Raw genomic sequence first — 27,410 nt, forward strand, 5'->3', positions numbered from 1 at the left:
CTAAACTGAATTCTTATTAAAACCTCAGCAAGATCTTGTAGGTATATTTGTATAAAATGACAAAATCTCAGAATAAGTAAATCATCTTGAAAAATGAGGTAGGAGAAATCCTATTAAGACATCCTAGAAAATGACAGTAATCAAGGCAGTGTGATATTGGCAGAGGGAGAGACACATAGATCATTTTAAGGGAACAGAAAACCTTGAAGTACGATATACACAAACATATACGATAGATTTTTGACAGTACAAATGCAATTTAATGTAAGTACAAATGCAATTTAATGTAAGAAACAGTCTTTTTGACAAATGGTGCTGGAGCAAATGGACACCATCAAGTTAAAGCATTCACTGTACATGGAAAATTAACTCAAAATGGATTAGACTCGTGTAAAACATAAAATCATTAAAAACTTATGCAAAAACATAGGAAAAATCTTTGTAATCTGGACTAGGCAAGGAGTCCTTAAATTTGACACCAAAGCAAGACCCATAAAAAGAAAAAATGAAATACTTTATCAAAATTGAAAACTTTTGCTCCTCAAAAGACCCTATTAAAGGGATAAAAAAATAAGATACACACCAGGAAAAATATTTAAAACCACATAGGAAAGGACTAGTATCATCTAGAATATAAAAATACTCTTTCAAAACCCAACAGTAAAAAATAAAACAATTCAAAACTGAGTAAAAGACACAGACATTTCACCAAAATGGCTATACCCATGACAAGCACATGAAAAGGTATTAAAATCCTTAGCCATTAGGGAAATGCAAATTAAGACCACAAAGAGACATCACTACATTCCTATCACAATGGCTAAAACAAAAGTGATGACAACACCAAATGCTGAAAACTGGGTCACTCATATGCTCCTGATGTGAATGTAAAATGGGAAAGCCATTTTGAAAAATATTTTGTTCATTTCTTATAAGAGAAAATGAATTTACTCTAAGACCCAGATATTGCACACTTAGGCATTTATACCAGGGAAATGTAAATTTATGTTCACACAAAAGCCTACACAAAAATGTTTGTAAGTTCATTTGTAACAGCCACTTATTTTTTTAGCTTAGTGTTTCCTTCTAGTAAGAAATTTAATGTTCAGAACAAGGTATAATCTCACATTAATTATATTAGGATGTTCTGTTCCAAAATCATTTATCTGATGATTAGTAGGATTTATTAAAGTTTTACCTATGTACTGTATTTGGAAGGTCTTCCTCTCATTTGAATTCTATAATATTATATAATTAAAATACTGAAAAAAGGGAACCCCAATGCACTGTTGATAGGAATGTAAATTGATGCAACCACTGTGAAAAACAGCATGAAGTTTCCTCAAAAAATTAAAAATTGAAATACCATATTATCCAGTAATTCCCCTACTATTTGCCTGAAGAAAATGAAAACACTAATTTGAAAAAGATATATGCACCCCAATGTTTATTGCAGCATTATTTACAATAAGACATGGAAGCAACCTAAGTGTCCATCAATAGATGAATAAAGAAGATGTCATATGTATATACAATGGAATATTACTCAGCCATAAAAAGAAACATCTTGCAACAACATGGAGAGACTTAGAGGGCATTAGGCTAAGTGAAATAAGTCAAACAAAGAAAGACAAATATCATCTGATTTCACTTATATCTGGAATTTAAAACAAAAGCAGAAACAGAATCATAAATACACAGAACTGGTGGTTGCCAGAGAAGGGGGGGATTGGGGGTGTAGATAAAATAGGTGAAGATGATTAAAAGGTATAAACTTCCAGTTACAAAATAAATAAATCACAGTAATGAGAAGTACAGCATAATCAATAGAACATAGTCAATACTATTGTAACAATGTTGTATAGTGACAGATGACAACCACATACATTGTGGTGTGTACAGAATGAGGTACAGAATTGTCAAATCACTATGGTGAACAGCTGAAACTAATATAACATTGTATGTCAACTATACTTTAATCAAAAAATAATTACTCTTGAGCCTAGAAGGAAACTTTTAATTACTGAATAAACAAAATTTCAATAATAACTAATGTTTATTAAGTATATTCTAAATATTACACATTGCTTTAAGGCTTTATATGCATTTATGTCCTTAAATCATGATGAGAATGATATTAACCTTTTATAAATGAAAAAACTAAAGCAACAGGGGTTAACTGACTTTCCCAAAGGAACACACATATAGTAAATGGTGGAGCTCAGATCACGTAAATAAGAGAACAATGCCAAACAAGAAAATCCTAAATTTTATGGTTGTGTTCTTGTATGAATTCACCAGTGTCTAACAAAGAATGAAATATGATGGAAACTGATTCTCCATTATATTAATCTAGCCTTTGTTTAAATTTTCTGATAGTCAGTTACTATCAGTGAAAGTAAAAAAGGATTTCCTTTTTCATAATCTTAATTATCTGATATTCCAAAGCTGAGTGTCAATGGCACTCAGCTTTGGAAGACAAAAGCTTTGTCTGGGCAGACAAAAGATTTGATAAATTTGTATTTTCATAAAGTTTTTCTCAACTATGAAGTTTATGATGTTGAATAAGGTGTGAATGACGTCTAAAGTCCTTACCACATTCATTACATTTATAAGGCTTTTCACCAGAATGAATTCTCTGATGTTGAGTAAGTTGTGAGCCACGATTAAAGGCCTTGCCACATTCATTACATTTGTACGGTTTCTCACCAGTATGAATTCTCTGATGCTGAGTGAGATGTGAACCACGAATAAAGGCTTTCCCACATTCACTACATTCATAAGGCTTCTCACCAGTATGAACTCTCTGATGGTAAATTAGCTGTGAGCCACGAATAAAAGCCTTACCACATTCTTTACATTCATATGGTTTCCTATCAGAATGAGAAATCTGATGTAGAGTAAGTTGTGAGGCACAAATAAAGATCTTACCACACTGCTTACATTCACAGGGATTCTCACCTGTATGAATTCTCTGATGTTGAGTCAGTTGTGAGCTATAAATAAAGGACTTCCCACACTCTTTACATTCATAGGGTTTTTCACCAGTATGAATTCTCTGATGCTGAGTAAGATGTGAGCCACGAATAAAGGCTTTCCCACATTCCTTACATTCAAAAGGTTTTTCACCAGTGTGAATTTTTTGATGTTCTATAAGTTGTGAGCCACGAATAAATGATTTCCCACATTCTTGACATTCATACGGTTTCTCACCAGTATGAATCCTCTGATGTCGAATAAGTTGTGAGCCATAGTTAAAGGCCTTTCCACATTGCTTGCATTCATGTGGTTTCCTACCTGTATGAATCCTCTGATGTTCAGTAAGTTGTGAGCCACGAATAAAGGACATCTCACAATCTTTACATTTATAGGGTTTTTCACCAGTATGAAGTCTGTGATGTAGAGTAAGCTGCGAGCCATAACTAAAAGCTTTCCCACATTTCTTACATTCATAGGGTTTCTCACCTGTATGAATTCTCTGATGTTCAGTAAGTTGGGAGCCACGAATAAAGGCCTTTCCACATTCTTTACATTGATAGGGTTTCTCTGCAGTATGAACTCTCTGATGGTAAGTAAGTTGAGAGCCACGAAAAAAGGCCTTACCACATTCATTACATTCATAGAGTCTTTCGCCAGTATGAATTCTTTGATGCTGTGTAAGATGAGAGCCACGAATAAAGGCCTTCCCACATTCTTTACATTTATAAGGTTTCTCCCCAGTATGAATTCTTTGATGATAAGTAAGCTGTGAGGCACAAATAAAGGCTTTTCCACACTCCTTACATTCATAGAGTTTCTTAACATGAATTCTCTGATTGTAAATAAGTTCTGAGCCTCTAATAAAGGCCTTTCCACACTCTTTACATTCATAGAATTTTTCATCAAAATGAACTTTCTGATGTTCAGAAAGTTGAAAGCCATGGATAAAGTATTTTCTGCATGCTTTACATTCATAGGATTTCTCAGGAAAATGACTTCTTTCTTTTAATGTAAGGCATGCGGTTTGGCTAAAATTGGGAATTTCCTTACAGGTGATTAGTAATTGCCTGAAAAGTCTCTCTTTATTTCCTAATTGGCTTTCAACCTGGTCTTTGCATTCCCTATCATCTTGAAAACTTTCACACTCACACTTATGTCTTCTAAGCTGTTCTATTATTTCCCATTGAGATGATTCTATTTCAAAAATTCCTCTTTTTGAGGACAGCTTTTTGGTCTCACACCTGGATTCCCAGTCTGTAAGGTAACAAGAAAGTAAATGTTATTTTCATATTCCTTAAAAATAAAACTTCTAAGGTACTACTAGTCAACTCAAACTGAATATCATACTTATGTCAATACAATTGATAAAGTAGAAAAGAAAAATCCAGAAAGAGACATAATTCTAAGTGCAAATTTAGTATATACAATAAACTGGCAGCTCAAATCACTATGAAAAACATGAACTCTTTTTAATAAATGACACTGATAAACATGGGTAGACAAATAGAAAAAAGATAAAATTGCATTATTTCTTCATATAGTACAGTTGGCTAAATTCTAAATGGATCAGATTTCCATATTTACAGAAATAAAAACATATAAATAATTAGAATAAAACTTGGGTGACTTCTATACACTAGGAATGGGGAAAACTTTGTTAATCATAATTTAAGGGGATCCCTGGGTGGCTCAGTGGTTTAGTGCCTGCCTTTGGCCCAGGGCATAATCCAGGAGTCCCGGGATTGAGTCCTACATTGGGCTCCCTGCATGGAATCTGCTTCTCCCTCTGCCTGTGTGTCTGCCTCTCTCTCTCTATGTGTGTGTCTCTAATGAATAAATAAATTTTAAAAAGAAAAATAATAATTTGATAAAAAATAACCGCATTATAGTAAAAAAAAAAGGGACTGGCATGTCAAAAACAAGATAGGGTAAATCAAATGAAAAATATTTACAAAGCTGCAATAACCTAATATATACCTAATACATAAACAGTTTCTAAGATTAGAAAGAGTAAAGACTACTATATAAAGCTGAACACCAGCACTATATAAAAATGGACTAGGAAAATGGACAGTTGATAGAAAAGAATTTAAATAGCTTTTAACCATATGAAAATATATTCAAATTTTCTCATAAGATAAATGCAAATTAAACCTACACAAAAGTGAGGATATGGAGAGATTAGAACTCTCATAGCTTGCTGATGGAAATGTAAAATGTTAAAGCTGCTTTATAAAACAGTTTTGCACTTCCTCAAAAACTTAACATAGAGTTGCCATATTACCCTACGATTTCACGCCAAGTTATATCCCCAAGAGAAATGTCCATCATAGAATTATTACATACCCCAGAATTCCCATTCATAGGTACAGAGACAAGAGAACCCAAAACACATATCTACATAAAAACTTGAATACCATGTTCATAACAACATAATTCTTAATAAGCATAAGGTGGAAACAACACAAACATCCATTAATTGATGAATGGATAAATAAAATATGGTATATCTTTACAATAGAATATTTGGTAATAAAAATACTGACACATGTTACAACATGAATAAACTGAAAATCTTATGCTAAGTGAAAGAAGCCAGTCACAAAAGACCACATAGTGTATGATTCCTTTTATATGTATTGTCCAGAATAGGCAAATCCATACAGATAGAGCAAGAGCTGCACAGGACTGGGGGGTGGACAGAGAAACATGGGGAATGGCTACTATTGGATATTGGATTTCTTTGGGAGGTGTTAAAAATGTTCTAAAATTGTGGTGATGACTGTATGAGACTTTGAATATAGTAAAAGTAATCATTGTTTACTAGAAATGGGTTAACTGTATGTCATGTGACATGTCAGTAAAGTAGTTTTAAAAAATAACACTGACCTGCTATTTCTCACCTCTTAGAATACAGAATTTCCAAATATGACATCTAAGACTGTTACCAAGGCTGTAAAAGAATTGGTACTTACATATATTGCTAGTAAGAATATGAAAGATAGAAACCTTATCAAAGGAAATATATTAAAAAATAATAATAAACAAAAAATAAAAATAAAGTAAAAAGAAAGGATATATAGCAGTATTTAACACAATTACATATATATTTTGATCCAACAACTCCACTTCTGTGAAATAAATCCCCAAATTGCACTAGCAAAATGTCAAAAATATGATGCACAAGGGTTTCACTGAGGCATAATGTGTTACAGCAAAAGATTAAAAATAACCCAATTGTCCATTAGTAATTGGCTGGTAGAATTCATTTATGGTATATCCACATCACAGAGTACTATGCAAAGTATGTATAGTTATGCCTTTTATCTTTGGAAGGAGAGGTGGAAGAGGAAGTATAGCTTGAAATCCAGAATTGTGATGCCTCCAGTTTGGTTTTGCTTTTTCAGAATTGCCTTGGCACAGTGAAGGAAACAATCAACAAAACTATAAGGCAGCCTATGGAATGGGAGAAGATATTTGCAAACAACATATTTGACACAAGGTTAGTATCCAAAATCTATAAAGCACTTAACAAACTTAGCCACAATAAAGGAATCCAATTAAGAAATGGACAGAAGACATGAATAGACACTTTTCCAAAGAAGATATCCAGATAGCTAACAGACACATGAAAATATGACTCATCATCAGGGAAATACAAATGAAAACCATGATGAAATACATCACACCTGTCAGAATGGCTAAAAATAACAACACAAGAAACAATAGGTATTGATGAGGGTGTGGAGAAAGGGGAACCCTCTTGCATTGTTGGTGGGAATGCAAACTGGTGCAGCCACTCTGGAGAACAGTTTGCAGGCTCCTTAAAAAAGTTAAAAGTAGAAGGACCCTATAATCCAGCAATTGCATTCATTACTAGGTATTTACCCAAAGGATACAAGAATACAGATTCAAAGGGATACATGTTCCCCAATGTTTATAGCAGCATTATCAATAATAACCAAACTATGGAGAGAGCCCAAATGTCCATCAACTGATGAATGGTTAAAGAACACACACACACACACACACACACACACACACACACAAAATGGGATATTACTCAGCCATCAAAAAGAATGAAATTTTGCCATTTGCAATGATGTGGATAGAGCTAGAGAGAATTATGCTAATAAATCAGTTAGACAAAGACAAATACCGTATGATCTCACTCATATGTGGAATTTAAGAAAGAAAACATGAACATATGTGAAGAGGGAAAAGGAAAAAGAGAAGGGGAAACAAGCCATATGAGATTTTAACGACAGAGAAAAAACAGGGTTGATAGAGGAGGTGGGTGGGGGATGGGTTAGATAGCAGATGGGGATTAAAGAGGGCACTTGTGATGAGCACTGGATTTTTTTTTTTTTTTTTTTTTTGCACTGGATGTTTTACACAAGTGATGAATCACTGAATTCTACTCTAGAAACTAATACTGCACCCTGGGCTGAAGGCAGGCGCTAAACTACTGAGCCACCCAGAGATCCCCTGTCCTTTCCACTCTTATGTGTTAATACTTTGCATTGGTGTGGTATATTTGTTACAACTGATAAAGCTTTATTAATACATTATTATTAACTAAATTTAATAGTTTACATTAGGGTTCACTCTCTTTGTATTGCATTATATGGGTTTTGCCAAATGCATATCATGTCATCTTATTCACCATTACAGTATCACACACAGTAATTTACTTAAAAACCCCCTGTACTGAGACAAAACATGAGAGACTCCTAACTCTGGGAAATGCCAAGGGATAGTGGAAGGGGAGGTGGGCAAGGGGATGGGGTGACTGGGTGACAGGCACTGAGGGGGGCACTTGATGGGATGAACACTGGGTGTTATATTTTGGCAAACTGAACTCCAATAAAAAAATACACACACACAAAAAAAATCCCATGTACTCCACTTAGCCATTCCTCCTTCCTCTCCAAATCCAGGCAACCACTAATTGTTTTACTAACTCCACTATTTGCCTTTTCCAGAATGTGATATAGTTGGAATCATAAAGTATGTAAGTTCTTCAAACTGGCTTTCACTTAATAAAATGCTAAGAATATTTAAGGTTTCTTCATGTCTTTTCATGACTCAGTCGTTAATTTATTTTTCATTGCTGAGTAATAGTCCTTTGTACGGATGAACTACATAATGTTTATTCACCTACTGAAGGACATCTTGGTTGCTTTCAAGTTTTATGCTGAGTGAAATAAGTCAATCAGAATAGGACAAACATTACATGGTCTCATTCATTTGGGGAATATAACAATTAGTGAAAGGGAATAAAGGGAAAGGAGAGAAAATGAGTGAAAATATCCATGAGGGTAACAAAACATGAGAGACACCTAACTCTGGGAAATGAACAAGGGGTAGTGGAAGGGGAGATGGGTGGGGGGTTGGGGTGACTGGGTGATGGGCACTGAGGGGGGCACTTGGGATGAGCACTGGGTGTTATGCTATATGTTGGCAAACTGAACTCCAATTTAAAGATTTTTTAAAATTATGAACAAAACATCTATAAACATTTATGTGCAGGCTTTTGTGTAAACTAGAAATTTCAATTTATTTGGGTAAATATCTAGGAGCACAATTACTGGATCACACAGTATGACTATGTTTATAAGAAAGTGCCAAACTGTCTTCCAAAGTGGCTGTACATGGGGCCTCTGAGTGGCTGTCAGTTAAATATCCGACTCTTGATTTCAGCTCAGGTCATGATTTCAGGGCCAGGAGATTGAGCCCCAAGTCAGGCTTGGCACTCATCATGGAGTCTACTTAAGATTCTCTTCCTCTGCCCCCTCCACCCTCCCCTGCTCACACTCTAAAACAAAACAAACACAAAAAAAAATAAATAAATAAAAAAATAAAACAAAACAAACAAAACAAAGTGGCTGTATCATTCTGCATTCCTGCCAAAAATGAAAGATGTTTCTGTTGCCTCACATTCTTAACAGCATTGGGAGCTGTTAAGGGATTTTAAAAGGGAGTGTTTAGGATTTTAGTCATTCTAAGAAATGTGTAGTTATGGTTTTTAATTTTGCAATACCCTAGTGACATACAACACTGAGGAACTTTTCATATACTTATTTACCATGAGTTTATCTTCTCTAGTGAGGTATCTGTTCAGATCTCTTGGCCACATTTATATTGGGTTGTTTTGTTATTGTTGAGTTTTAAGAATTCTTTGTATATTTTATATATGTCCTTTATCAGATATTTGTTTTACAAAGATTTTTCTCCCAGTCTGTGGTTTGTTTCTGCATTCTCGTAACTGACTTTCATACAGCAGTTTTTAATTTTAATGAAAACCAATTTTTCACTTTTTTTGTTCATGATTATATTTTTTGAGCCCAAAATCACCTAGATTTTTCTGAGCCCAAAATCACCTAGATTTTTCTCTCTGTTATCTTCTAGAAGTTTTATAATTTTACATTTTAACATTAAGGACTATGATCTATTCTGAGTTAATTTCTGGGAAAGCTATAACATCAATATCTAGATTTTTTAAAAGATTTTATTTATTTACTCATGAGACACACAAAGAGAAAGAGGCAGAGACATAAGCGGAGGAAGAAGAAGGCTTCTTGTGGGGAGCTTGATGCAGGATTTGATCCCAGAACCCCAGGATCATGACCTGAGCCAAAGGCAGAAGCTCAACCACTGAGCCACACAGGCTCCCCTAGATTTTTTTTTTTTAACTGTGTTTGTTTAGTGCTTCCAGCAACATTTTTGAAAATGACTATCCTTTCTCCATTGGACTGCCTTTGCTCCTTTGTCAAGGATCAGCTGAGTATATTTGCATAGGTCTATTTCCAGACTTTCTATTCAGTTCCATGGACATATTTATTCTTTCCCCAATATGATGACACCATCTTGATTACTACAGCTTTATAGGAAGTCAAGTTTGTTTCTCTTTCCCTGCATTACTACTGTCTTCTTTTTGTTCTTTTCACTTCTTTTAGTTGACTTTTGGAGAGAAACATTAAAATTCCTTTCTCACATTCTTTTATGTACAGTTAAACCTTGAACAATAAAGGGATTAAAGGCTACCAAAAGCCCATGCAGTCAAAAATCTGCATGTGATTTTTGACACCCCCCAAAAAAGCCACTAATAGCCCATTATTAAACAAAACCCTTAATGATAATAAATTTTATTAGCACTTATTTCATGATATATTATATATTCTATTCTTACAATAAAGTAAGCTAGAGAAGAAATTTACTAAGAAAATCATAAGGGAGAGAGAATACATTTACAGTACTATATGTAAAAAATCCATATGTAAATGGACCTGCACAATTTAAATCTATGTTATTTAAGAGTCAACTGTATATCCTTTTATGTATAGCTATTTTCTTTGTTATTATTTTGTATTTGTTGTTATTTGTTATTACTGGGGAGATGGGGTTACATTTAACATCCTAAAGTTCTAACACTCTAATTTGAATTTATGCCAGCTGAATTTCGTAACATACAAAAACACTACTCCTTTACATCTCAGCCTTCATCCCTGTGATTGTCAATGTCACAGAATCACATCTTCATACATTTGTGCCAAAAAAACATACTCAGTTTCTTAATTCATTAGTCATTTAAATTATGCAGAAAACAAGATTTGGAGCTACAAACCAAAGTTCCAATAATACTAGCTTTTAGATTAATAATTGCAGGTTGCTTTCACTAACTGTATTGCTCTCTTAAATCATGCAGAAAACAAAAAGTAATTACAAGCCACTGTTACAATAATAATAGTCTTTATAATTGCCTGTGTATTTACCTTTGTTGAGTTCTTTATTTCTCTTTGGCTTCTAGTTATTGTCTAGCATCCTTTCATTTCACCTTGCAAGAATCCCTTAAACATTTCTTGCAGAGCAGGTATAGTGGTCACAAACTCCCTCAGCTTTTAATTTTCCCCTCACTTTTGAAGCAGTTTTCCTGTATATAGGATTCTTGGTTGACAGTTTTTGTCTTTTTGCATTCTGAATATATAAATCCACTGCCTTCTGGCACCTAACATTTCTGATGAGAAATCTGATCATCTTATTGAGGATCACTTGTGTTTAATTATTTGCTACTCTCTTGTTTTCTTTTTCTTTTTTCTTTTTTCTTTTTTTTTATGATAGTCACAGAGAGAGAGAGAGAGAGAGGCAGAGACACAGGCAGAGGGAGAAGCAGGCTCCATGCACTGGGAGCCCGACGTGGGATTTGATCCCGGGTCTCCAGGATCGCGCTCTGGGCCAAAGGCAGGCGCCAAACCGCTGCGCCACCCAGGGATCCCCTACTCTCTTGTTTTCAACATTCTTTAGCACTTGAAAGTTTGATTATAATGTGTCTTGGTGTGGGTCTCTGAATTCATCCTACTTTAAGTGTGTTGAGCTTCTTGTATGTTTGTTTTTCATAAAATTTGGGAAGTTTTCATCTATTGTTCTTTCAAATATTGTCTCTTTTTCTCTGCTCTTTCTGGGACTCCCACAGTGTATGTTTGACTGCTTGATGGTGTCCCACAGATCCCTTAAGCTCTGTTCACTTTCCTTCAACCTTTTTTCTTTCTAATGTCCATTGTCCAATCTTCAAGTTTCCTGATTCTTTCTGCCTGTTCAAACCTTTCTTTGAATCCCTCTAGTGAATTTTTCATTTGGGTTTTTCTACTTTTTAGCTCCAGAATTTGTCTTGGCATCTTCCTAAGTTTTCTATTTCTTTGTTGATATTTCCATTCTGTTCATACATAGTTTTAGTGGCTTTCTCCACATCTTCCTTTAGTTGTCTGATTATCTTTAAGACAGTTGTTTAACCTATGTGTCTAGTATATATGTCATCAGGTCTTTTTCAAGAATAGTTTGTTGGCTTTTTTTTCCTTTAAACCATATTTTCCTGTTTCTTTGTATGCCTTATGATTTTTTGCTAGAACACTAGAATTGTACATAATCCTAATAATGATGTGGTAACTCTAGAAATCAGATTCTTTCCCTTCCTCAGGGTTTGTTAATTTTTGTTACTATTTTTGTTGTTTTGATTGTTGTAGGCTTCTGAGGATCACTCTTGGGTATAAACTTAAGGTCTTTTCAGGTCTTTTCTGAGCCTTTCTCTGGGTATGTATGGTCACTTTCTAACTTTCCCACTTTTTAACTTTTCTAATATGCAGTTGTTTTTGAATGTCAGAGTCTGGCTCCCAAATGGGAAAGGGAAAAATGAACACGATAGGAAAAAGGGGTGCCAGGACTTTAAATATCCTGGAAGTCACTTCAGCCAGAGGGATAGGGGCTTGCAGCAATTGGGGAGGTACAAAAATGGCTACTTCTTTGTCTACAGTTCTGTGATCAGGACATTAAGAAACATAATGAAAAATTCAATATTCTAAACATATCAACTTTCTCCCAAAGTGATTTGTAGATTCAGTGCAATCTTAATCAAAATCCCAAAACATTTGAAAGGAGAGGGCTACCAAGCTAATTATAAAGACATGATACCAATGAATAGTCATGACATTCTTAGAAGATGAAAATATTTTCTCCACAGGTAGCAGATGCATTAAAAGCAATTATAATTAAAATAATGTGGTATTATCACAAGGCTTAAATATAGAAAGTCCAAAAATATGGAAATTATATTTCATAAAAGCAGCACTTTGGTGGGGAGAAAATAAACTTTATAATCAAACTTGCCAAGGCAACTAGAAAAAATTGGACCCCTATTTGATAGATCATGAGAGAAATCAATTTATAGGTAGGATAAAAACCTCAATGTGAAAGGCAACACTAAAAAGCTTTTTTAAAATAATTATATAGGGATCCCTGGGTGGCTCAGCGATTTAGCGCCTGCCTTTGGCCCAGGGCGCAATCCTGGAGTCCCGGGATTGAGTCCCACGTCAGGCTCCTGGCATGGAGCCTGCTTCTCCCTCTGCCTGTGTCTCTGCCTCTCTCTCTCTCTCTCTCTCTCTCTGTGTGTGTGACTATCATAAATAAATTTTAAAAAATTAAAAAAAAGAAGTAGTATTGGCTTAAAGTGTTGCTAGTAGATATGAGAGCACACAGAATTGAGATAATTTAGTTAGAAGAAATCATCAATGAAATTTGACTGTATGGTAATCACAGTATAGAGTGGCCCCTAGAATGTTTCCTAGCTTTCTGACTAGAGATCTTCACAAGGTTCTGGTTTGAAATCTGTCTATACTTCAGAATGCAGCATTGTAGTTATCCTATTTCTACTAATTTTTCTTCCATAAAAATTATCTCTTACTAAGAACTTAGAATAATACAATTGCAATTAGTATTCCAAATCTTCTCAACAATCTTATCAGTTAGATGTTCTTTTCCTTTTAAACTATGAGGAAATGAGACGGGGAAGTCAAGTTTGGTAAAGTAATTTACTTAAGATAAAAGCTGCCAATAAAACTCTGGTCTAAGTGATTTCAGTTTTTCCAATCATCCCTTATACTATATTACCTTCCATTTCCATCTCTTCCCTTCTATCTGAACCAATGTACCTTTTCTTTCCCTCATTACCAAATCCAATGATCAATTTTCAGTCCTCAACTTACTCATGTTCTCCGATATGAAAAACACTGCCCTTCTTAAATACTTTTTCCACGTGGCTTCTGAGATACCATATTTTCTTTATTTTCCTATTAGCTCACTAGTTATTCCTTCTCAGTCTCCTCTGACGGACCTTTCCCTCCTTTCTAACTAAAATAAAGAGTGGATTAGGGTCCTTTTCTTTTTTAACTATTATATAACTTCATAAATTATTTCTTCCAAATCTAAGGTTTCAATTCTACTTATACGTATATTATTTTTTTTCCAGGTCCTTTCTTGATTTCTTCCTATTTCTAACAGATAATCCTAAAGTATCATGAACAAAACAGAACTCTTGAACATCTGTCTTTCCCAACTAAGAAAAAGATATCCAATTGTTCAGGCATAAATTTAAAAAGTTATACTGGATTTTTCTTTCATTATACACCACTTCCAATTAATGAGCAAGAGGCATGACCTTTAAAATCTGATCAGAATCTGACACCTTCATGTCACCTTTGCTTACTACTGCCCTCATCTAAGCCATCACAATTTCTAATTTAAAAAATGGCTTTCCAACTGGTCTTTCTGCTTCACTCTTGCTCCCATTTTGTTGTCTATACAATATCTGGATTAGTCTTTGAAAATAACAAGTTTAATCACATCACTTTCCTGGTTGAAATCAGCCAATCATTCTCATTGTAGTTTCAATGTAATTCCAATTCTTTTTCATGGCATACAGGTCCCTATATGACCTAGCCCCATCTCCTCTCTGACCTCATTTCCAACCTTTATTCTCCCTCATTAACTGGATAAAAAATATAGGTAAAATTGTTAGCACTGGAGAAGAAGGGCTATTCCCTATTTGAAAATACAGGGAAATGTAAAAGGAAGTGGTAATTGGGGTGAAGAAGGGGTTTCCTTTGGTAACTGATGGTAAAACAATTTTGCCTTCTAGTATTCAAGCTTTTACTCCAATGGCCTTGGTTTGGTCTTTGAGGAGAACTTCTCAGCTAATATCCCAAAGTTGTAGCCAACAAATTAAGTGATCTGACTGTTCTCCACATGGCCTCCTCTTGTCTGACCATCTCTTACTCACCTGAACTCTGACTTCTTGTCACTTCCTGCACAACCTTCCAGGGCTCTTTCCCTTGCTTCAACAAGGAAAGCACATCTGCTTTAGAAATGGAAAATCCTGCTTATAAGAATGGAAAAAGATATGATTATACTCTGCTTGCCCAGGATTAAAATTGAGTCCATTGTTCATCAAGTAAGAATGTCAATTACAGAAAGATTCAGAGGGTGGCACCTGGGTGGCTCAGAGGGTTAAGTGTTTGCCTTTGGCTAGGGTCATGATCTCAGGGGTCCTGGGATCGAGCCCTGAATTGGGCTCCCTACTCATCAGGGAGTATGCATCTTACTCTCCATCGACTTCCCACTCCTCATGCTCTCATGTACTCTCTCTCTCTCTCTCTCAAATAAATAAATAAATAAATAAATAAATAAATAAATAAATAAATAAATAATCTTTTTAAAAAAAGATACAGAAGAAGGATATCTGAAGAATAACAAGATAAAGGTACTCAATGGAGCTGTTCATTTTGAAGTCTATAAGCCACAGATAACTTAGTTGGGACTAGGGGTCTGAAATTCACGTAGGTACTGAAACATTTCCCAAATTTCACAAATTTGATTTAAGTCAAATTATTGGGACCAAACTTACCCAGCGAGACCAGGTTGCTATAGTTTTCCAACATCACATCTCTGTACAAATCCTTCTGTTCCAAGTCCAGGCACTCCCACTCCTCCTGAGAGAAATCTACCGCCACATCCTTGAACAACACCAACCTCTGAAATGGCAAACCCAAGTGTTACTGACAAAATAAATATTTTTAGAATGAGAGCACCACATACACACAGTAATAAAAGAAGGAAAAAAGTATTATAAAGGGGCCAAATAGCAAATATGTTGAAACTGGACGCTTGTGATGTGGGTAAATAATAGAAGGTAAATGAGTGTGAAATACAGAGCACCTAAACAATTCCTGAACATTCCTATTTACTCTATCACATACAGCAGTGGGAATGAACAGCAATGGGAATGAACAGAAGTCAGGTAAGTATAGTTTTGTGATTAAGTGAAATAATGTGTGGTAGCACATAACACACAAACATTTGCATAATGCAAATCCTCAAATAAACTGAAAGTTCCTTCCTCCCTTGTCCTTTTAAAGAACTAAAAACAGAAAGAAAAGAAGGGAAGAAAAAAGGGAGGCCTGGAAGGAGAGAGGGAAGAGAAAATAAAAAAGAAATCTAATAGGCACATTCCAAAATTTCTCTTAAAATGTTTATCTTAGGGGCAGCCCAGGTGGCTCAGCAGTTTAGTGCCGCCTTCAGCCCAGGATCTGATCCTGGGGATCCAGGATTGAATCCCATGTCAGGCTCCCTGCATGGAGCCTGCTTCTCCCTTTGCCTGTGTCTCTACCTCTCTCTCTCTCTCTCTCTCTCTCTCTCATGAATAAATAAATAAAATCTTTTTAAAAAATGTTATCTTAGAAAATAAGATTTACACATAATTTCAGAATTTCTTTCCAAGTTAAGTCTCAGAATAATTTAGTAATAATATTCTTTCTTCCTGGTCCTGGAAAATCCTTTCACAGATATCATTTTTAGATATTACATAATATTCCATATTATGATTGTTATCAATTTCTTATTTTGCAGTAGTTTGCACCCCTCCTCTAACATCCTTTACAGCTGTTTCTAAAATCCTCAATCATTTAATCATCTGGCTGATCATATTATCACTTACCATTGCTCCCTATACACTTCTGCTTATTATGTGCAACAGAAAGCTAATGAAAGATGAGCTACACTCACTCAGATGTGGCTTTTGACCTATATATGTTACTCATATTCAAAATGAACCTTGTCACTGTATTAATTTCTTAGGTATTCCCTGACACAATTCTCTCTCTCTCTCTTTCCTCACTCTTGCATTTGATCACATTTCCAATCTTATAAGCTTCATAGAGCAGATCTTACTATATTTTGAGACTAATACCAATTTCCATCTTAATCGATGAGAAAATCCAAGTCAATGAGAAATACCAAAGTTTTCATATGTAGTACCATCTCATCAAAACACATTCTGACAGGAGAGGTTCTACACTTTCCTCAAATACATTTAGTGATTTGCAAATGGATCCCAAAACACTATTAAAGAAGGGAGGAACAGGTGAGAAAGACCTGGGACTCATTCCCATCATTCACTAGAATGAGAGTGAGCAAGAGAGCAAACACTTGGTAAAACAGAAAGTCTGGAGATAAGAATACAGAATATTCAACAATGATTGATATAAAAAAGGAAGAAGAGGGGAATCCCTGGGTGGCTCAGTGGTTTAGCGCATGCCTTCAGTCCAGGAGTGATTCTGGAGTCCCAGGATCAAATCCCACGTCAGGCTCCCTGCCTAGAGCATGCTTCTCCCTCTGCCTGTGTCTCTGCCTCTCTCTCTCCTCTGTGTCTTTTATAAATAAATAAAATCTTAAAAAAAAAATTTAAAAAGGAAGAAGAGGGGCATCTGGTTGGCTCAGTTAGTCACATGTCTGCCTTCAGCTCAGGTCATGATCCCAGGGTCCTCGGATTGAGCCCTGCATTGGGCTCCTTGCTCAATGGGGAGCCTGCTTCTCTCTGTCCCCCTCTGCCCCTCCCCACTTGTGGTTCTCTCTCTCTCTTGCTCACTCTCTTAAATAAATAAAACTTTAAAAATAAAAACAAAGGGGAAGAAGAAACATGAACTCACACAAGGCATGGCTTAGAATTGCAACTTATGAGTCCTCCTCTGGCTTCTCCTCATGGAGAAGTGCAGTCCTGATAAACAGGGAAGAAAAAAGAAACCATGAAAAGAGGCCTACTTCTAAATGACTAGATTAAATATTTCTTCCCCTTTTCATGGTGCCTGGTCTCTTCTATGTTCCAAAATACATACTGCAGAAGTCCAGACAATCTCATTCCTTCCCTAATTCCAGAAAACAGAGATGTAAAAGAACTAATTTATGCTAAAGCAGTACCCAATCCCTATGATGTTGTTAAGAGTTCCCTGACCTGGTCTTAGTAGTTCATCTTTTACAACCTTGGGGAATGTGATCCAAATTTATTCAAGTAGTACCCACCTCAAGAACACTGCTAGTGTCCTCAGGCCTTGAAATACTCTGTAACTATGTTAGGCCAATTCCTAGGGAAAACACTTTCCATGATTAAGATCTACCTCTTTCCCCCAGTCATAACACACTAAATACCTCAGGTGCTTCCCTGGATCATTCTCACATTCCAAGTGCAAGAAGCATGCTGAATGCAAAGCACAGGCTTCATCCAGGCCACATAAAGTCCCACTATACTCACCCAGTAACCAAGGAACAAATTCAAAGCATTCTCTAACAGAAAACAACTGCCTGTTGCATTGACTCACGGCCTTAGCTGAATTCAGGAACTTTGGAGGCAGTACCTCCCTGTAATCCCGCTTAACATCATTCTGTCTCTAAATGTCAAGTTAAAGGCATTGAGGAGCTTAAGAAAGTGGTTGTACAGGGGCACCTGGGTGGCTCAGTGGTTGAGTGTCTGCCTTTCGCTCAGGTTGTGATCCTGGGGTCCTGAGATTGAGTCCTGCATCAGGCTCCCCACAGGGAGCCTCCTTCTCCCTCTGCCTATGTCTCTGCCTCTCTCTGTGTCTCTCATGAATAAATAATTAAAATCTTTTTTTAAAAGTGGCTGTACAAGGGATCCCTGGGTGGCGCAGCAGTTTGGCGCCTGCTTTTGGCCCAGGGCACTATCCTGGAGACCCGGGATTGAATCCCACGTCGGGCTCCCGGTGCATGGAGCCTGCTTCTCCCTCTGCCTATGTCTCTGCCTCTCTCTCTCTCTCTCTTTCTCTCTCTCTCTCTCTGTATAAAAAGTGGCTGTACAAGAAATAATTTCCCCCAAGCACATACCATGTGCTTGATGCCTTATATACATTAATACTTAATTGATCAGCAAACAGGTCTGTGAATATAACCACCACCACCACCACCATCACCACCCCCACCACCATTCTCCACCACTACCAGCTCTAGCATCTTCCTTGTATCTGTTTCTTTTTCTAACAGCTTTACTGACAAAAATTCACATTTCATAAATTCATACTCTTAAAAATACAAGTGAACGGTTTTTAGTATATTCATAGAGATGTGCAACTATCACCACCATCTACTTGTAGAGTATTTTCATTATTAAAAAAAACAAACCAAAACAAAAAACCATACACATTAATAATTACTTCCATTCCTCCAGATCCTGGCAACTACTAATTTACTCTTTGAATCTACAGATTTGTCTATTCTAGATAGACATTTTGTATAAATGAAATTATAGAGTATGTGTCTTTTGTGATTAGCTTCTTTCATGTACTAAAAAGTTTCAAAGTTCATTTATATTTCAGCATGGACCAGGACTTCATGCCTATATATTGCCAAATAACATTCCACTGTAAGGATAGAGCATCTTTTTTCCCCCATTCATCAGTTGATGGACATTTGCACTGTTTTCACCTTTTGTTACTATAAGAACATTCAGCTACATCTTTTTATGGGGACATATATTTCATTTCTCTTAGATATATATACCTAAAATGGACTTATAGGGTCATATGATAACTCTATGTTTAACATTTTTAGGAACTGCCAAATTCTGTTCCAAAACAACTGCATCATCTTATAGTTCCAACAAAAATCTGTAAAACTTTCAATTATTCTACATCCTCACCACCTTTTGGGGTTATAGTCATTCTTGTGAATTTGAAGTGGTATGTCACTGTGATTTTGATTTACATTTCCCTAATGATATTGATCATTTCTATCCTTTCTTTGGAAAAATATTTCCAAATTATTTGCTCATTTAAAAAATATGGTTGTCATTTTATTGATGCCTTGAAACAATTCTTCATATATTGTAAGATACATTTCCTTTACTAAACATACAATTTGTACATTTTGGTCTCATTTTGTGAGCTAAATTCTCACTTATTTCATGGTGTCTTTTGAAACTCAAAAGTTTTTAACTTTGCTAAAATCCTATTTATATAATTTTTGTTCCTTTGGTTGCTTGTGCTTTTGGTGTCTAATAAAAAACCACTGTCTAACCTAGATAGTGGAGACCTCCTTTGTTTCAAGAGTTTTAAGATGTTAGCTCTCTTTTTTTAATCCGTCCTCAAGTTTTTTTATTTAAATTCCAGTTCGTTAACATACAGTGTAATATTAGTTTCAAGTACAGGATTTAGTAATTCATAATTCACATACAATAGGGGATCCCTGGGTGGCTCAGCGGTTTAGCGCCTGCCTTTGGCCCAGGGCGCAATCCTGGAGTCCCGGGATCAGATCCCGCATCGGGCTCCCGGCAGGGAGCCTGCTTCTCCCTCTGCCTGTGTCTCTGCCTCTCTCTCCCTATCATGAATGAATAAATAAAATCTTTTGTAAAAAAATTCACATACAATACCTGTTGCTCATCACAACAAGTGCCTTCCTTAATACCCATCATCCATTTAACCCAACCCATCCCCCCACCTACTTTCTCTTTAATCATAATCAGTTTGTTCTCTATAATTAGCATTGTTTTCTGGTTAGCTCTTCTTTTTCATTTTTCCCCCTATGCTCATCAATGTTTTGTTTCTCAAATTCTACATATGAGTGAAATCATATGGTATTTGTCTTTCTTTGACTGACTTATTTCAGTTAGCCTAATACTGTCTAGCTCCAATCTATGTCATTGCAAATGGCAAGGCTTCATTTATTTTTATGAATGAGTAATATTCCATTGCATATATATATACCACATCTTCCTTACCCGTTTGTCACTCAATGGACATTTGGGCTCTTTCCATAATTTGGTTATTGTTGTAATGCTGCTATAAACATTGGGATGCATGTATCCCTTTCTTTGAATCAGTATTTTTTTGTATCCTTTGGGATAAATACCTAGTAGTGCAATTACCGGGTCATAGGGTAGCTCTATTTTTAACTTCTTGAGGAACCTCCATACTCTTTTCCAGAGTGGCTACACCAGTTTGCATTTCCACCAACAGGGTAAGGGGGTTCCCCTTTTATCATATCCTTGCCCAACATCTGTTGTTTCTTGAGTTGTTGATTTTAGCCATTCTGACTAGTATGAGGTGATTATCTCATTGTAGTTTTCATTTGTATTTCCCTGATGAGTGATGTTGAGCGCCTTTTCATGTGTCTGTTAGCCATCTGGATGTCTTCTTTGGAAAAGTGTCTATTCATGTCTTCTGCCCATTTCTTTAACTGGATTGGTTTTTTTTTTTGGGGGGGGGTGTTGAGTTTGATAAGTTCTTCATAGATTTTGGACACTAATTCTTTATCAGATATGTCATTTGCAAATATCTTCTCCCATTCTATACGCTGCCTTTTACTTTTGCTGATTGTTTCCTTTGCTGTGAGGAAGTTTTATTTTGATGAAGTCCCAATAGTTCATTTATGCTTTTTGTTTCCTTTGCCTCGTCTAGCAAGAAATTACTACAGCCAATGAACAAAAGTTTACTGCCTGTGTTCTCCTCTAGGATTTTGATGGATTCCTGCCTTGTATTTATGTCTTTCATCCATTTTGAATTTATTTTTGTGTATGGTAGTTTCATTCTTTTGCATGTTGCTGTCCAGTTTTCCCAATACCATTTGTTGGGGTACTTTTCCATTGGATATTCTTTCCTGCTTTGTCAAAGATTAGTTGACCACAGAGTTGAGGGTTCATTTCTAGGTTTTCTATTCTGCTCCATTGATCAATGTGTCTGTTTTGGTGCCAGTACCATATTGTCTTGATCACTACAGCTTTGTATATAATTTGACGTCTAGGATTATGATGCCTCCAGCTTTGCTTTGCTTTTTCAAGGTTGTTTTGGCTATTCAGGGTCTTTTGTGCTTCCATACAAATTTTAGCTTGTATAAAAACACAGTGTATAGAAACACAACAGATTCTGTGTCTTGATTTTATATCCTGCAACTTTGCTGAATTCTTACATCAGTTCTAGCAATTTTTTGGTGGAGTCTTAAGTTTTCTATGTAGAGTATCATGTCATCTGCAAAGAGTGAAAATTTGACTTTTTCTTTGCTGATTACAATCTATTTCAATTAAATTTAATTCAATACAATTCAAGTACTCAAGATCCCTGCCATGGGAAAAGTCCTATTTGGGGCATTATTAAACCAATGACCTCAGAAACAAGGGTAAAAATGCTTAAGAATAAAATAACACATATTAATATGAGTTTTCTATTTTTCCTTTTCTCTCAAATTTAACCCCAATAAATTCCATCTATCCATTTATTTTTCCCTAACAAGCTATCAAGTCTGTAAGAGACCTTTTCACATAAAAGGCAAGGTTTTGATTTGAAATGTTACTAGAAATCTGAAAACTGCTTGGAAACAAAGTAATAGCATCTCTCTTTCATGGGTGTTACAGAAGATTTGATTTCATTGAGAGTGTGTTTAGAAGGTATGTATGTGGGCAGTGTTTGATTAAAAATTGCAGCTGGCACCTACCCCCTGTGAAAATGAAATCATCTCTATTAGCCTTCACTGTATCAGATACTGAATTTCACCTTTTAACCTCTGCCCCTATTCCTTACACTTTTGGTTGATTTTGGAAACAAAGTTTCATTGGAACTGAGCCATGTCCTTTTGCTTATGTATTACATACGGCTGCTTTCACTCTACAACAAACTTGAGTAGTTGCAACCAGAATATATGACGCATAAACCTAAAACACTAACTAGATCCCCCTTTGCAGAAAGTTAGTCAACCCCTGACTGAGATCTACCAAAAATCAAGAAAGCAAAGACTAGCAAAGACTACTAAGATCAATTCAAAAGGACCCATGAGCCAACCTAACTAAATAGGCTCCAAATAGTCAAATATAGCACAATACTAATTTAAGTATACATAAATAAAACAACCACAATAGATTGAAACATGTAAATGTATCAAAATCCATACCTTTATAATGACAGGTATAACAATCTGTTAATCTTAACAATAAAAAATAACAATCACTGGTCCCCAGAAGAGAATGCTATCAAACCATCATTTCATTATGGTTCATTATTTCCTTATTTTGAAAACTGGTAAGTTAGGAGAAAAAAACTGTCCTGCTTCCCTAAGTAATCTGTACCTCAAGAGAACCAATTAGTTCATACAGAGGCTTTTCACTTTACATAATTACTCCATTAAAGAATAAAGATATAATTAATTAGACTGTATTTAGCAATCTCTAATTAAATAATAATAGAAAATATCACGAGAAGAGGTAAGCAGACATTATGTTCCTCTTCATAGAAGTTTACATTAGCATCACTGAAGTCATTTTGCCCCAAAAAAGGGGGAAGGCAGGGAATGGAGGGAAGATACCTAAACCTGATCAAGTCTCTAGATCTAACTTCTAACTAGAGAAATACAGAAAAACATGTTAATGATGACAGACTGTGGGAAACTTTACTGGACAAATCACCCAGCTTCTTCAACAAATACATTGCAAGGAAAGAGGGAAAGAATAAGAATGAGAGGCACTTGGGTGGCTCAATCATTGGGTGTCTGACACTTGTTTTCAGCTCAGGTCATGATCTGGTGGTCGTGGAATCAAGCCCAGCATTGGGATCCAAACTCAGAAGGGAGTCTGCTTCAGATTCTGTCTCCTTCTCCCTTTGTCCCTGCCCCAATTACATGCTCTCTCAAATAAATAAAAAAAAAATAAGAATGAGAAACTATAGATTTTAAAAAAGACTTTATTAAAAGACTTATGCATGGACCTTATTTGAGCCCAGATTCAAAGAAATCTTAAAATTAAAAACAAAGTTATTTGCCCTGTGGGGAAACATTAACTTTAGCTGGAAATCTGATATTAAGGATTTTTTTTTTTTTTTTTTTAGGGAAAATAAGGGTATCTGATTAAGTTTTTTAAAGACTATCATTTACATACACATTTATGGATGGAATGATACGACTTCTGGTATGTGTTTCAAAATAATCCTGGGTAGGTAGAGATACAGATTAAACAAGATTGGTCATAAGTCAATCAATACTGAAGCTGAGCAAAGTGATACATAGAGGTTCATTGCTATGTTGTCCATTTTTGTACATGTTTGAATTTTTTACAATGAAGAGTTAAAGAAAATGTTAATCAGGGCTTAGTAAATTGATTTTATCACACACAAAAATCAGGTAACAACCCCATAGCTTGAAAAATCCTATAACAGCATATTAATAATTTCCTTAAATTTTCCAACAACCACCAAAATACCTTGAATGAAACATAAAATCAGAAAATACTGGTTAGAAAAGTGCTAATACAAGGGACAAAATAGCAAAAACTATTAAAATTTAAAGTCTACATAAATGTCTGAGAAACTAGCATTTATTCTACAAACAAAATCACTGATGTGCTAAATGACATATATTCAAGGATATTTATCCCACCATTGTTTATTAACAGCCAAAGACTGATAGCCATCTGAAAGTTCATTAATAAGAGTTAAGTTATTAATTAAGTATAAGTTCATTAATAAGAGTTAGTTCTTAAAATTATGGAATTATGTAATAAAGTGAAGAAGTCCTTCATGTACTAATAGATGTATACAATTCCCTTGGAAGTACTCAAGAAACTAGGCACACTGGTTGCCTTCTAAGTAGGAAAAGTTCGTGACTAGTGGTAGAGCCAGGGAGGAGAATTCACTGTATACTTTTTTGAACCTTTTAAATACTTATCTCTTAAGCAATAAAATTGAAAACAAAATACTAAAAATCAAGGCTTTCAAATTTCACTCTCAGAGATGCATTCCATTCCTTCAAAAATCTTAGAAAAAGACTACGTATAAAAATGGAATTGAAGTATTTGCCAGGTGAATATGTGTACCTCAGGTCAAAGGGAGCAAAATGGAGTGGAATAACCTCTTTGGGTCCATTCCTTTGGACCCCATTATTCTTTGGAATAGCCAGGCCCAAAGACCAGAACACTAAAAGATCCTTGTTAAGTAATTTCAAAAAGAAAAAGCAAATGTTCCCATATCATGAAAAACCAGAAAATACTTGATACAAAATAAAAAATAACAACTTACCTTGGACAGAACTCTCAGTTGTCCGACAGCAGCTATTCCCTTAGTCTCTGGTCATCTGTATAAGACAAGTCCATTAATTGGTAAGGGGAAAGAATCCTGAGACACCACGCCTTTCTTTGAGCCCAGACTGACTTGTTAGAAACAAGCAACTACTTCCACCCCAACCACTCCTCAAACTAAATAAACATTTAGAGGAAGGTCAGAGAGAGATCTGAGCAATGTTGCCCTCTCTGAGAACCAGGGCGGAAGTGAAGAATCCCCACAGGTCTCCCCAGGTGATTTCCTGAGACAACAGATTAGAATCTTAAAACCGCAGTTTTCCTCCTCCTCTTTTCTCAGACTCTCCCACCAACTTGGGGCTGTTTTTGGCTCTTAGAGTCTCAATCTGAAATCAGGTTTGTGACTTGGAGATAAATTTATCCAGAATCTTTAATCTGGGACTCACCTTTTATTTTCCCACATCAGACATTTCCAGGAACTTGCACATACACACACACACACACACACACACACACACACCCGCCGTGGCTACCAGGAGAAGGGGCAGTTGTAACAACACTCCAGCCAGTCTTATGGGTTAACTCACTTCAAGTTAACACAGTCCTAGCTTGCTAACTTAAGTCCCTCGATCTGTGACAGGACTAGTTTGCTTTCTTTGAGATATGCAGACCACTGGTCTTCAGGAATAAAAGAGCAGAACTTCCCCAGGCCACTGAGGCCAGCAAGCCTGTCTGAAGTCCCTTTAGCTTTCTGCTTGCCCAGCAATCTTTTAGCAAAATGTTTTCCCTTTTTAAGGTCACACAAGGATTTTACTGACCTCCCCTCCCTCTGCGCGTTTGTAGACTTTGCCCTCCTTTTCGAAAAGAACAGAGTACTCTTGCACAACCCACGGAAACCCCGAGCACTAGGGAACTTGAATTTCTTGCACAACCTGCAAGGACCGAGATAACTCTATAGCCAGCATCAAGTCTGCATGTGATCAAGAAATGTCACAGACCTCGGCTTTCCCTTAACTGATTAAACCCCTTTAAAAAATCTCTGGGCCAGGGCAGCCGGATGGCTCAGTGGTTTAGCGCTGCCTTCAGCCCAGAGCGTGATCCTGGAGACCCAGGATCGAGTCCCACTTCGGGCTCCCTGCATGGAGCCTGCTTCTCCCTCTGCCTGTGTCTCTGCCTCTCTCTCTCTCTTTCATGAATAAATAAAAATCTTTAAAGAAACTGGGCCAAAAATATCAAAACAATAAATTAAAAGTAAGAATCAAAATCTCTGGGCCATCTCTGGCCAGGAAGAAACCTGATTTGGCCCTTTGGCCAAGAGCCTGTCTTCTCCCCGAGTGGCCGGCCTCTCTCAAAGGGAATTTGATTCTTTTCCAGGCAAAATTCGTCTCTAGCCCAATCTGGGTTTCCGCCACGCAGCCAGCCAGAGAGACCCCACAACCACAAGCTTCCAGGAACCCTGCAACGGACAAATGCCCTCAGGGTGTCCATTTCCCTATCATCGCCGCCCCTCCGCCCACAGGCTCCCGCTAGACACCGTCGGCTAGACAGACAGACGCGAAAAAAGTCAATGACATAATTAAAGGAGGAGTCAACCTCACAAGCACTGTCCCAGCTGGAGGCACAATTACCACTCCTTCATGTGGTCACACATAACCATGCAGTCCCACAGGCACGTTACGTCACACACACACACACACACACACACACACACGAGACGGCGTTAAAGCCTGAGGCTCCACACACCGCCGGCCTGGCTCCCGGGCTAAGACAAGCCTCACCTTCAGCCTCCCCGGCGTCAGGCTCCCGTCCCGCGGTACCGGGAACCAAGCAACAGACAGCGCTTTCTCCGCTGGGGCGGGGCGCGGCGCAGCGCAGCCCGCCTTAGAAGGAAGTGACGTTACGCCCGGAGGCCTCTGGAAAATGTAGTCCAAAACATGAAAGACCCCAGAGAGCGTTCGACCCGAGTAATCCTCCCCAGGCGCCTGCCCGCGACCCGCTGCCGCTCCACTCTCTCCCGCGAATCAAAAAAACAAAAAACAAAAAAATGCATTAGTAGGCAGCTACCTGGGATGTTCATTGGAACTTTCATGGCCATGTCACAGCTAGGCAGCAAGTGTCATTGAAAGATGGAATGGACTCTTGAGAGAAATTGGAAAGCAAAATTGGACAACCAAGCCCCAATGCCAATGCAGCACACACTTAAGACAGGCAATTTGGGCTCTAAATGTGGCAATTTCCCCAAAATGCTATCTTTTGTTTATATATAATGTTTATGAACCCTATACCCTATACCCTATTATACCCTAATATACCCTATAGTTAATGAACTAACTATATGTTGGCTAATTGAAGTTTAAATAAATAAATAAATAAATAAATAAATAAATAAAATGTTCAGTTATGAAGAAGAGGAAGCAAGAGGCCGAGCAGGCTGTAAGAAACCCAATCTACATAATTAACTTCTCACTCTACATTTTTTCCTCCCACACTTACCCATGGAGAACAGGAAATTGGGAAACTCTAACCTAGTACTTCTTTGGTCTCCTGGTTGTCCTTGCTGGATTTGGCAATTTTGGATATTGATGACAATGATCATGAATATGAGGGGATGACTCCTAAGGTAATGTTGGCATGGCATACGTATCAGGGAGTGGAAGTGGTTTTATGATGGTCCAGGTTATAGAAAGAAACTTCAGAGGGACCCAGGGACCAGTTATATCATATGATGTCAGTGAGACGTGGGGGTTGGAAAGATAGTAAAGTGATTGCT

The 27,410-nt window shown here is 36.7% G+C and overlaps 1 protein-coding gene across 3 annotated transcripts; it reads right to left on the reverse strand.

The window, feature by feature from the left end:
- Window positions 1–1,419: 1,419 nt before the first annotated feature.
- On the reverse strand, window positions 1,420–27,000 carry LOC140640124 (uncharacterized). Of its 3 annotated transcripts, none has more exons than XM_072839036.1 (6): window positions 26,419–27,000; window positions 24,642–24,696; window positions 17,292–17,359; window positions 15,212–15,338; window positions 14,588–14,686; window positions 1,420–4,233 (listed from the first exon to the last, which is right to left on the reverse strand). In XM_072839036.1, the coding sequence occupies exons 3-6, from the start codon at window positions 17,298–17,300 to the stop codon at window positions 2,540–2,542; spliced, it is 1,929 nt and encodes a 642-aa protein (XP_072695137.1). In that variant the 5' UTR covers window positions 17,301–17,359; window positions 24,642–24,696; window positions 26,419–27,000; the 3' UTR covers window positions 1,420–2,539. The 3 variants fall into 3 exon arrangements, with proteins under 3 accessions (XP_072695137.1, XP_072695198.1, XP_072695268.1); XM_072839097.1 differs by having other exon boundaries at window positions 14,588–14,683; window positions 26,419–26,996; XM_072839167.1 differs by lacking the exon at window positions 14,588–14,686.
- Window positions 27,001–27,410: the final 410 nt, after the last annotated feature.

The sequence above is a fragment of the Canis lupus genome, chromosome 1 (genome assembly GCF_048164855.1).
Source record: "Canis lupus baileyi chromosome 1, mCanLup2.hap1, whole genome shotgun sequence".
Taxonomy (NCBI): Eukaryota; Metazoa; Chordata; class Mammalia; order Carnivora; family Canidae; genus Canis; species Canis lupus.